Raw genomic sequence first — 11,523 nt, 5'->3', positions numbered from 1 at the left:
GCCTTGCCTCACTGTAAATACAGTATCACTGCTGGAAGGAGGCCTTGGGCTCTACCCGGGGGACTTTCTGAGAACCAGCCACTGCAACAGGCCCTACAAAAACAGATGAGAGGGAAGACAGAAGTCCAAGATGTTCTTTTCCCTCAAAGTAGGAACACCCCGGCCTCAGACAGACCCAGCTGGAAGGGCTCTGAGAGGCTGAAAGACTAGGCAGGACCAGAACAAGGCTGGGGGAAAGGGAGGGCCCAGCCCTGCACCAGTGGGCGTGGCTCCACCCTTCCCACCTCAGAGCCATGGGGAGCCGGGGTCCTGGTGGGTGGCCCCTGGTGCAAGCCCCCTACACAGTTCTGTTGCTGCCACTGGAGACAAGTCGCCAAGACCCAGGGGCCCGGAGCTTCTTCCTCTGGGTGAGTATCAGTCCCATAAGAAATCCTGGGGAAGCCCACTTCCCTAGATCAGTCTCCTACAGTCCCTGTAAATTTTGAGGACTCACAGCTCCTGCCCCCTGCTTTGGCTCACCCTGCAGGTCCTCAGTGGCCAGTCTGGGCTCCTGGTCAGTGACCAGACAGTGAACCCAACCACACAGTGAAGCCAAGCATGGCCTATCGCCCTGCTCTAGAGTGAGTCAGCCTTTGCTCCTTGCCTTTTCAGCTGCAGAGGATGCAGGCACTGGAGCGGGAGCAGGACGCCCTTTGGCAGGGGCTGGAGCTGCTGGAGCATAGCCAGGCCTGGTATGAGGGCCGTCTGAGGGAGGCTCAGCAACAGCAGCTGCACGTGGGGGCCCTTGGTGAGGTATGGGGCTGACCCAAGGGGTGGGGGGGCAGGGGTTGCAGGGATGGGTAAACACAGCCTGATACCATCCTGGAAAGGCAAGAGTTAATGGACAGGGATCAAGAATGGGAAGCAGCATTGTAATGACAGGATGCCACCAAGTGTTAGGTTGGTGTTCATAGTTGGGCCTAGAGGAGACTGGTCGGCATTCTATTCAGAGGGACACAATTTGGATCACTCCATGGAGCTGGGGGAGTGGCCTGGATTGTTCCAATGAGCTGTGATGGGCAGGGAGGATCCATAAAGAATAGAGAAAGTGGGGACTATGCCATTTGAGGAGCTGAAGAACTGGACTGTTACAGAGATGAAGCAGAGAGTACTGGAATTGCCCACCTGCCTGGCAGGGAACTGGGATGAGGGGTCTGGATAGAGGAGAGGAATGGCCTGTGGTGACAGGAGAAGAGTGGCAGATGGAGCTCAAGTTTTCACCATGTTGTCTGCCTCCAATTCCTCCTTTAGAATTTTCTAACGGATTTACACTCAGAGCCTGGTGGCCCCCAGTTAGCCCAGATTCAGAGAGTGAACATCTGCTTGCAGAATCTGCTTCAGGGGAAGGTGAGGTTATTGTTTTTAGTTTAGACTTTTGGGAAATGGGGATGAAGAAGGGACTTGAGGTCAGCACTGGTCTAACAAAACATCACATTTCCCCCCAGTTCTTCCCACATTCCCCAAACAAAGCTAGTTCCTGCACCACCCAGGACTGGAAGGGAAGGCCAAGGAAACAGGACATGTGGTGGCAACAGGTGAGTAGTAGGGGGCAGGAACGCTGGCCGGCCGGCCGGCCGTGGGAGTGAGGAACACAGACGTCCAGACTGTCTCTCCTCTTCTCCAGGAGATGTCAAGGCAGCAGAAAGGAGGCATTCAGCCAACAGGGGTGATGGCTCAGCCAGGCTGCCCCCATGGACGGAGGGGCCCTACCCGTGTCTAAAGGCTCCTTTGGTCCCCTCAGTCATGCCAGCGAGACTGAGAGAATCCCCAGCCTCCTTATTCTGACTCAGCAACTAAATGGCTCTGGGTGGGAGGTCAGCTGAAATCCAAATATACTGGTGTAAAGTTTCTTCTCTGCTCCTGAAAACTTCCATTTTATCTTTTTTGTCATCTCATGCTCTCACTCTTCCCTATGCATGCATGCTCAGTTGCTTCAGTCATGTCCAACCCTTTGCGAGCCCACCAGGCTCCTCTGTCCATGGGGATTCTCCAGGCAAGAATACCTGAGTGGGTTGCCATGCCCTCCTCCAGGGAATCTTCCTGACCCAGGATCGAACCTGCGCTTCTTACATCTCCTGCATTGGTTCTTTACCACTACCACCCACCTGGGAAGCCCCCCACTCTTTCCGATATGATGTACATAAGTGATCTTTCTCTGAAATCTCTCTGGGGAGAAGACATGTTTATTGGCATTGTCCTTCAATTTTAAATACAAAAATAAAATAGAAGCCTCTCCAGAATTTCAAAAATAAAATAGGAGCACCTCCAGAATGTCAATAATACTTTGGGTAGGAGGTGGGGAACCCTCCTCCCCACTTCCAGTCTTAGACACTGCCCCACATATCTTCCCCTCCACCTGAGCTTGGGAGAGAGCATAAATTGGTGGAACAAAGATGCTGCAGAGAAAGAGAAAGCAACTTTCTCCAAAAATGAGTCTGTTGTTATTTTTTTGCCCCCCACAAGGGTTAGGGAAAGTGCATTGTGGGAAATCCATCACTCTCTTTCCCAATCTTGGAAAGAAAGGCAAGTGGATGAGAAGGAAAACCTCTATCCCACCTGGAGAGGTAGAGGCCCCTCCTATCTTCTCACCAGTGGGCAAGATGGTGCATAGCGCTGGAGACCCTTCCCTCCAGGAGCTGCTGTATCACCAGGGGCCTAGGCTAAGCAAAAGCAACATCCCCGCAAATGTGGTCCACCAGGGTTTGCCCAGCAGCCCTCCCCAAGCCCCGCCCTGAGTCACGGAGGTGGAAAGATGGAAGGCAGGGCTGGAGGTGTTGAGGACCAAGTCAGTCGAGTAGGCGGGAGCAGGGAGCTGGTCCTGGGGAGAATTAGAGACTGTCAGGGTGGTTGCCCCCAGATTAATCCTGCACCACCTTCCCCTTCCCCTGCCTATCCTGCAATTGAAAGTGGGGGCACTCACCTGCGGGGCGGGGGCCTGCACCAGGAGCCGGAGGAAGGCATGGGTCGGGGGCATTGTGCTGGCTTCTCCATCCTTTGCAGTCACTGTCACCATCACCATGGAGTCAGAGGCGGCTGTGTCTGGTACCTCCAGCCACAGGCGCCCCCAGGCGGACTCATTCTGTTCCAAGTGAACCCTGGGGAGTGGTTGCCAACATCTGGCTTCAGACACAGGCTTGAATAGCTGAGAGCCAAGGGGAGGTGGGGAGGGAAGCGAGGAATCTGAGCTCCCATCCCAAAGGGCCAGAGGAGCAGGTACCGGATCCCATACCCGGGCACAGAAAGATGGGACCAGAAGGGAGCAGGAGATTTCAGGGGCTTCACCTGGAGAGGTTGGAGGTGAGGGCGAAACTGGGTTTGGCAGATGTCCTAAGATAGAGATCCTGAGGGCCCGAAAAGCTGGCAATGCGGAGGCTGAGCGGGGCTGTGGTGCCTGGCGCCAGGAAACCCGGGGGACCGCTGAGCTGCGGAGGAGGGCTGGTCAGGGGAGGAGCAGGACCCATTCCCTCCAGCCCCAGCGGCACCTTCCTCGGCCTCTCACCTCCAGCAGGACCGGAACTACAGCACAGGGCTGGGGGGCCGCCCGGTGCAGGCCCCTCCCCGCTCCATCCTGGCCAACCAGCTCCAGAGAGAAGGGTCCCAAGGTAGACAGAAGGGTGGGCGGTAGTGAGGCAGCGAAGAGACCTTGCTCTGGGGGTCCCCTGGGCTCCAGAGGCACCTGGCCCAGCTCGGCACCCTGCGGGACCCCTCGGAGGACCACGTGGGAGAAGTGCGGCAGAGGGCCTCCAGGGTTTCCTCTGGAGCCCAGCCCTGTCACTTCTACCAGCAGCTGGGTCTGGAGACCTGGACAGGGGAGGGGAGGGGAGAACAGAGATCTGCGTGAGACTTGGAGACAGGGAGAAAAACAGGAACGGCTTTGAATAGTGGTTAGCTCTGGGCCATGTGGATGGGGAAAAGGGGTTACCTCTAGGGGGTACTGATGGGCAGGGCCAGCAGCAAGTTCTGGGATGCTGGAAATGTTCCATAGCTTGAACTGAGTGATGGTTATTAATATATAAAATCCACCCAGCCTGTACACTTGAGTTTAGTGCACCTTATAAATGTTGTAACTCAATAAAAAGTTACATATATACACACAAGTTAGGGGTGGGGCTAGATGTACCTGCAACTGGTTGAGTCAGGGGGTAGAGGCCAGGGTGGGGTCCATCCTCCATGGGGATCCCAAAGTGAAAGAGAAAGTCCAGGGAGGTCTGGGCTGAGGAAGGGCGAAGGCGGTCAGAGACCCTCCGGCGATGAAGGTGACTGATAACTGCTCTCTGGTCTCCCCGTCCCTTTCCCAGGAATATATCATCCTCCTTACCTTGCACTCTCACCCGGGGGGTACCCTTGGCTGTGATTTGGATCTCCCAGGTTCCTGACTGTGGAGGGTCATTCATGCTCATCATCCAGAACCTCCCAAAGCGGCGAGTGTGACCTAGAGGCCCCTCACCTTCCTCCTGGCCCTGGGAGACCCCTGGGTGGGTGTGGGGGGTGAGAGATTGGCACAGGAGAATTCCTTTTGCTTTGTACATTACCCCTCCTTCTTCAGTCTCTATTCTTCCCACTGCCTTGAGACACACACAGGGAAGTACCTGCAGGGTTTCTGATCCAGAAACTGCTGACCTCCCCGTGGATCCAGACCGTGACCTTCCGGAGTAGTCCATCCACTCTGAACACAAGTGGCCTCTCAGCTACCACAACACGGGACTCCAGGGGAAGGGTCACCTTGAGGGGTTAGGACCGAAAAATGGGGGAGAAGATAAGACATGGGATGAGGTGGGAACAAGCGCAGGAGAGAGAAAGGTAGAGACAGAAAGAAATGAAGGAACACTTGGAGAAGGGATCCCAGTGAGAGAGGAAGGAACAGAGGGTGGAGTTATAGTCAATAACAAAGCTGGAGGCAAGGGATTAAGGATGAAGTAACTGCTTCCTGCCCTGCCCCGCCCCCCATAAGAGATGGCAGGACTTCCCAGAGGACCCGTGAAGACAAAATACTGGAGGTCAGGATTGGGGGTGAGGCGAGGGGACAGGTAGTACTAATATGGAAGGAGCAGGATAGAAGGGGGAAGCTGTGGATCTCAGAGGGAGAGAAACTTCCTTCCCACCCTTCTGCCTGGAATGGCAACTCAGCAAAGGAAACCATTCCTTACGAGAAAGAGAAATGCAGTGTCGCCCATCCCCTCAGTTCTTAGCTGAGCCTCCACACGTACTCACCAGGTCAGCTATACTGTCCCCAATAATGGCCGCCACATCCTCAATGTACTGGTCTTCGGTGAAAATCACTTCTCCTCCTGAGGCCAGGGCCACCGCCTCGTATGGCTCAAAACGCAGAGGGGACAAGACCTCACGCCGGGCCCGGCCCTGAGCCCTAGATGGGTCCTCAGTTACCAGGAACGTGACCTGTCCGGAAGAGAGGCCAGTACTTGAGGTTTCTACTTGCTATGTACCATTGTAACCAAGGATCTCCTGTGCTTAAGCTATCTACAGAGCTGACCATTGGTGATAAATTCTGTCTGCCCTTTGGCTGCTACAGCATTAAGAGTAGGGCCTCCCACTCTAGTATTGTTAAAGGGATTTGGAAATGTTACACTCATGATCCACTTCTCTCCCCTCCAAGCCAAGGCTGGTTTAATCACCCTAGTGTGAGTGTCACCCTTGTAATGAGAGTTGTCCTGGGGTTTCCCACATCCCTGGGTACCTAACATTTAGTCTCCCACCAGTTATGCTCACTCTGCAACGCCGTTCCTGTGTCAGAGATTCCACCTGGTTGGTGAGAAAGGCGTCCTTAGGGGAGGCATCAGTGAAGACAAAAATGTCTGAGAATGGAGGTGTGTGCAGCAGAGCCAGCTGGCAGGAAGAGAAAAAACTGGTGGTAAAGAATGGCAGCCTTCAATGAAAAATAAATAAATGTTTTAAAAATGGTGGCAGTAGGGGAATGGGCAGAGCAAGGGAGGGCAGAGTAGAAGGCAGTGTGGCCCTGAAATCTGGAATGAAACGAGTGAGACTAGGTTCTGAAGATGGAATGGAGAGTGGGGTCCCAGGGAAGCTCTAGATCCCTTGATAGTGGGACCTGGAGAGGGGGTAGGGGGAGGGAAAGGGTGGGGAGAGCAGACCTCCAGGGCTGAGAGGCACATCTCTGGCTCATCTCCACCTCCCAAGGCATGCATCTCATTGAGCTGTTGCCAGAAGTGGTCAGGGTCACTTGTTGTAAAGACAGGGCCAAACCCTAGGGAATGAGATTGAGAGACTGAGGAGAAGGCTCCTCTCTTTCCTGCCCAGGGCCATCTCCCCAGTAAAGAGACCCTGCAGTGTTCCTTGGGTGGACTTGTATTGAGATAACAATATTCTTTATATTTATACTGACAGGATAGGACAAGGCAGGGCTTAGCTACCTCTGGTGGGAAAGAGGACCTCATTCCCTCACAAAATGGCAGTACTTCCTGTGGTCTTGAGTGAGCCTTTTTTTGGGTATATGTTTAAGTATAAAAACAACTGGTGAAGCAATATGGATGGACCTAGAGATTATCATACTAAGTGAAATAAGTCAAATATCATTATGATATTCCACTTGTATGTGGAACCTAAAAAAATGATACAAATGCAGTTATTTACAAAACAGAAATAGATTCAAGGACATAAAAAACATATTTATGACTACCAAAGGGAAAGGGAGGGATAAATTAGGAGTTTGGGATTAACAGATATACACAACTATATATAAAATAGATAACCAACAAGGACCTACTGTATAGTACAGGGAACTAGATTCAATATCTTATAATAACTTATAATGGGAAGGAACCTAAAAATGATATATATAACTGAATCAATTTGCTGTATATCTGAAACACTGTAAGTCAACTATACTTATCAACTACAAAAAAAAAAAACCTGGGTCCTCAGTTTCCTCACAGAAAAGCCAGAGAAATAATAGTGCTTACCTCAGAGAAGCCCATTGAGATGATTGAGTTGATTTTGTAAATTTCAGAACAGTGTTTTGACACATAATAAGTGCTAAATTCTTAATTATTCATTTATTCATACCCTTATCAAATATGTGATAAGCTCCTGTTGAATGTCAGTCACCATGAGAGTTATATAGGTGGATCAGACTCAAACCCACTCCTTAGGGAAGTTTCAGTCCAAATTTTATTTGATGATCATTTCAACCCTGGGAGATAGTCAGGATAAATACCCATTTTATGGATGATGAAGTTGAGGAAAGAGAGGTTAAACAAACAGGCTAAGGACACACAGTAAGACTGGTAAACCCAGGTCAGATAATCTGACTTCTAAGTCAGTGGGGGAAGGAATATGATATAAGTAGCTGTCTCAGATATTTCACAGAGGCCTGGACACACCAACTTCCCCATCTTCATCCCAACCTCTGTCACAGGAAATGGAGAGAATTGAAAATGACTTATTAGGATGGACGCCTAACAACTCAGAGGCTGCCTGCCTAAGCACCCATCATGATTAAACTCCTAGGGCAAGTGCTGTCATATTGGAAACAGTAGAAGAAGTGGCTGATAGTTCCCTATATCCATAGAGGTACCAATAAAGGAAAAGGATCGTAGGAAGTGCCTCCATTCTATTATGGAAGTGAAGCCATGAGGCCTGCTTCCCTACCAGTGACATTACCTCTTACCCCGGACTTGCTTCCACTCTCCTGGCCAGACCACAGTTACCTGGATCATGGAACGGCACCAGGACATAGTGGGTGGGCTCCATGGGGGTGCCCCGTCGCTGCTCCACAATATGACGGGCCTGGATCTTGGCAGCATTGATCTCTTCGCCCATACTGCCTGTGGTATCCAGGACGAAGCTCAGGCTGGAGGCTGGGGTGATGTCCAGCAGCCTGAGAAGCAGGCCAGAGATATGGTGCACGGTCTGCAAACTTGTCCCCAGCCCCTGGTTTCTCAGCTCCAGAGCAACCTACCTATTAAGGAGCACAGCTCCAGGAGGCCACTCACCTGGAGAAACCGCTGTCTCCCAGGCGGCTTCGTAGGAGGTTGAAGGCCTGGATGGAGGCCAGAAGGGCCAGTTTTGCAGCCTGGAGATGCAGCATGTGGTGGGGGGAGAAGCCTGGGGATGTGCTATCCTTGTTGATGCCTCCCCGTGGCGGCTGGGAGCTGCTCTGGTCAAAGTGGCCCCCGTGGCTACATTTCCCTGGGTTAGGGAAATGGATCTGAAGGGTGAAGGTGAAAAACCCACTGCCTTCTAATAAAATGAAGCCCTTTCTGACTTGGCCTGACCCTCTCACTCCTCAGGAAAGGATCAGCAGAAAATTAGGGCATTTTGCAGAAGGTAAATCTGAAGTAAATCTGGAATGGTTGGTTGTAACAGCACGTGGTAGATCCCCTGATCCCTCAAGTAGGTCCCCAGAAGCTCCCTTGGGCATTGAAGTCTTATCAGCTCTGTAAGAAGCTGTCCTCCCTGCATTCCAACAACCATGGCCACCTCAGTGGGCCTTCAGTCAGCCACCCACCCCCTTCCCAGCATCCTTTCCTTCTGAGAAATGATACCACCAGATTTTAGGACAAGAGCCTACAGGACTGAGGTCCTTAGGCAGAGGGTCAGGGGAGAGGAAGGGACTTCTCCCCTTACTCCCGGGGGTCTTCCCATCTGGTACCTGGAGGTTTGGGGGGATGAGTTCCAAAGTAGCCAGAGGTGAGGAGTGTGAAGCCCAGCAAGTTCCTAGGGCAGCTCAACTCCTCACAGTCGGAGCAGGTAGGATCGCCCACTGGGAAGAGAGGACCCATGATTCTGCTACCCCTGACATTTATCCCAGTCCGCCCAAACTTCTTCAACTTTTCCTCCCACTTGGAACAAGGTGAAAGCCCACAGGTACCCTTCATGGGTACCTTTCTAGGATTTCTGAACTAAACCCTGGAGTTCATGGCTGGCCATGAGACTCGATATTTGAGACTGAGAGTGTGCTAGAAAATCATGGGGACCAATCCTACGGGAAGTGTACCCTCTGTGAGCTGTGGACAGGAAGTGTACTTGTAATAAACAGGAGGCAGCTTCCAGGTCATAGTTCAGTTGGAAGGGGGGACTGAGAGGAGAGTCCCCTGCGATCTAGTGCAGGGAGGAAACCTCATGAAAGAGAACTCCTTGCGGTCTGCAGAGCTGGTTCTGTCTCCGTCTTCCCCTGTGTGCTCTTGGGGAAGCCAGCTAATTGACTGACCTTTGATTGAACTGAACTGAGGGACCTCACAGGTTGTCTCAGATTTGAAGCCATGTCACCTCCTAGTTGACCTCAGGATGTGACCCAGTGGCTGGATGGACTGAGAGGAGGTAGCACTGTGGGCTTCCCGCTTACCAGCAGGCGCACAGCCGTACCTTGTGCCAGGCTCTGGAGCTCCTGCCTCGGCCAGAGGAGGTGAGGGTGTGGCTGCTGCCTCCCAAGTTCCACCCAGTTGCTGTGACTGTAGAAATCCTGGTCCCAGGAGAAAGACGGGGAAGGAGCACTAGCTGACTGCTCTTGCGGTCTCCAGCTGCAACTGCCCCTCCTTCCATTTCTCCAGCCTGAACGCCTCCTCCCACCCGGCTGCTCCTCCAGACACCTCACATCCCCTCTAATGCTCTCTCCCTTGCCAGGAATACAGCTCTGGTGAAGTGGGAGCCTCCCACTGTTTCTTCCCATCTCACTCAGAGCCCAAGCCAAGGCCTTTCAGTGGCCTGCACGGCCCACCTCTGGACCTCAGCACCCTCCTCTCACTCACTTCGCTCCAGCCACAAAGGCATCCTGGCTGTTCCCACAGAAAGCTGCCAGTTGGGACTGGTGGGGACTAGGGAATAGCCCCAGGGCCTTGGCAAGCAGGGCCCCAGCCCCTTCTAGAGTAGGGGGAGGCATGACTAAGAAAACACCCTGCGGGAGTCCAGAAGTCTGGAAGCGAAGACCCCTCTGACCACGACCCCCGACTCTGTTCTCACCTGCAGGGCGTGAAGCGCAGCCCCCAGGCGCTGGCGAGCCAGGGTGTAGTCAAGGGCTCTGGCAGCTGCCACAGTCTCCCGTAGAGCCTCCACCAGGCGTGTGCGGCCCTGGCCCAGCCGCTCGGCATCAAAGTGCAGGTCAGGGTCATTCTTGGAAGTTGGCAGGAAGTCTTGGGCGGCATTGGCACGAGACACCTCTCCTAAGGCTGCTCGGAACCGTCGGGAAGGAGACCCAGGTCCAAAGTAGGCGGCAAAGAGGTCGTCGGCAAGGAGGGTGCGGCCCTGGGAGAGTGGGAGGGGCAGGGGTTCCAGGGAAGCCCCAAGGTTGGAATCATTGCCCATGCTCACCCGGCTCTAGTGCTCAAGGCTGGATGTGAAAGGAGCTGAGGGTGCTGGGCCCTACAAGGGAGGGGCAGTCCTGGACGTCTGTATGGAGGGGGACTCCTGCTTGTTAAGACTAGGACTCCTGGGCACTGTTGCTGCCTGGAGGACAGGAGGGAATGTGTGTGGGGGTCCCTTCTCTTGGCAATCAGGACTCTCAAGTAGCAGAGGTCCCCAGAATGGGGGAATCCGGCCGGGATGTGACTGGACCCAGGGACGCTCACCAAGAAGTCCTCAAGGCGAAGTGGGGGCCGACCTGGGGGCGGCTGCTCTAGGAAGAGCTGCAGCGTGACGTTGAGCGCCGCCTCCTCGGTCAGGTCCTGGTGGGTGATGGAGCCGGGGGCAGCCAGGAGGCTCCAGATGTTGGGGAAGAAGGCAGATGCGGGAGGCAGCAGCAGCTGCAGCAGCAGCAGCACTGAGGGGCCCAGGTGGGATAGGGGCACGTCCGCAGGGAGCATAGCTAAGACATGGACCTGAGGGACAGAAGGCACTCGAGAGAGGAAAGGAAGCAGCACAGACTTAGTGCAGGATTGGCTTTGTTTGTCTCCATGGGCACCTGCTTTGGCCCTTTATCTCCTCCGGCTGGCTTCCCCGCCCTCCCCCTTCAATCATTCGGCAAACCTGAGGGCCTATCAGACCAATAGGAACTTACACCTGCTGGGGCGGGGTCTGAGGCTCCTCCCCCAGGACGCCCCTCCCCTCCCCGAGGCGGACGCCCCCACCCCCACCCCCACCCCACCCAGGCACTGGAAGTCCCCTCTCTAGGACTCTCCCCTACCTGGTTGCTGGGTCTCCGTTGGGCAGGACCGCGGGGCCGGGCGTCACGGGGCACTTAGGTCAGAGTTATAATTAACCTAAGGCCTGACTCAGTGGAAGGGGAGGGAGGCCCCGGCAGGGTGGGGGCAGGACAGGCAACCCCTAGCCCCTCTTCTCACCCCTGCCCAGGGCCACAAGCAGCAGCCAGCACCAGGGCGGGCCTCCCTTAGCTGCAGTGCGGAGGTGAATGAAGAGGCGGGAGGAAGAGGGAGCGAGCGCCGTGACTCAGGCCTGGCTCAGGGCCAGGGCCAGGCCCAGACAGACACACCTCTACCCACCGGGACCCAGTGCCTCATGCCCAGCCTGCTGCCCTCCCGTTGTTCACACTGGCACCTCTGAGGATCCAGGAAC

General features: G+C 54.2%; 2 protein-coding genes across 4 annotated transcripts; one reads left to right on the top strand and one right to left on the bottom strand.

Moving 5' to 3' along the window:
- Positions 1-25: 25 nt before the first annotated feature.
- SAPCD1 (suppressor APC domain containing 1) lies at positions 26-1,816 on the top strand. The gene is made up of 5 exons (XM_065913145.1): positions 26-407; positions 652-792; positions 1,291-1,386; positions 1,485-1,574; positions 1,664-1,816. Exons 1-5 carry the CDS (start codon positions 294-296, stop codon positions 1,757-1,759), a joined length of 537 nt encoding a protein of 178 aa, XP_065769217.1. The 5' UTR covers positions 26-293; the 3' UTR covers positions 1,760-1,816.
- A 542-nt stretch (positions 1,817-2,358) lies between these two features.
- VWA7 (von Willebrand factor A domain containing 7) lies at positions 2,359-11,340 on the bottom strand. Of its 3 annotated transcripts, XM_065913141.1 has the most exons (17): positions 11,135-11,340; positions 10,581-10,846; positions 9,976-10,257; positions 9,382-9,478; positions 8,669-8,779; positions 8,010-8,205; positions 7,725-7,894; positions 6,150-6,262; positions 5,767-5,883; positions 5,251-5,436; positions 4,629-4,761; positions 4,358-4,510; positions 4,160-4,252; positions 3,539-3,840; positions 3,322-3,461; positions 2,960-3,134; positions 2,359-2,857 (listed from the first exon to the last, which is right to left on the bottom strand). In XM_065913141.1, the coding sequence occupies exons 2-17, from the start codon at positions 10,812-10,814 to the stop codon at positions 2,684-2,686; spliced, it is 2,676 nt and encodes an 891-aa protein (XP_065769213.1). In that variant the 5' UTR covers positions 10,815-10,846; positions 11,135-11,340; the 3' UTR covers positions 2,359-2,683. The 3 variants fall into 3 exon arrangements, with proteins under 3 accessions (XP_065769213.1, XP_065769214.1, XP_065769216.1); XM_065913142.1 differs by lacking the exon at positions 11,135-11,340 and having other exon boundaries at positions 10,581-10,879; XM_065913144.1 differs by lacking the exon at positions 2,359-2,857 and having other exon boundaries at positions 3,003-3,134; positions 3,322-3,456.
- Between the last annotated feature and the right edge of the window lie 183 nt (positions 11,341-11,523).

The sequence above is a fragment of the Muntiacus reevesi genome, chromosome 20, assembly GCF_963930625.1.
Source record: "Muntiacus reevesi chromosome 20, mMunRee1.1, whole genome shotgun sequence".
Taxonomy (NCBI): domain Eukaryota; kingdom Metazoa; phylum Chordata; class Mammalia; order Artiodactyla; family Cervidae; genus Muntiacus; species Muntiacus reevesi.
This window is presented reverse-complemented; position numbering and strand designations above follow the sequence as displayed.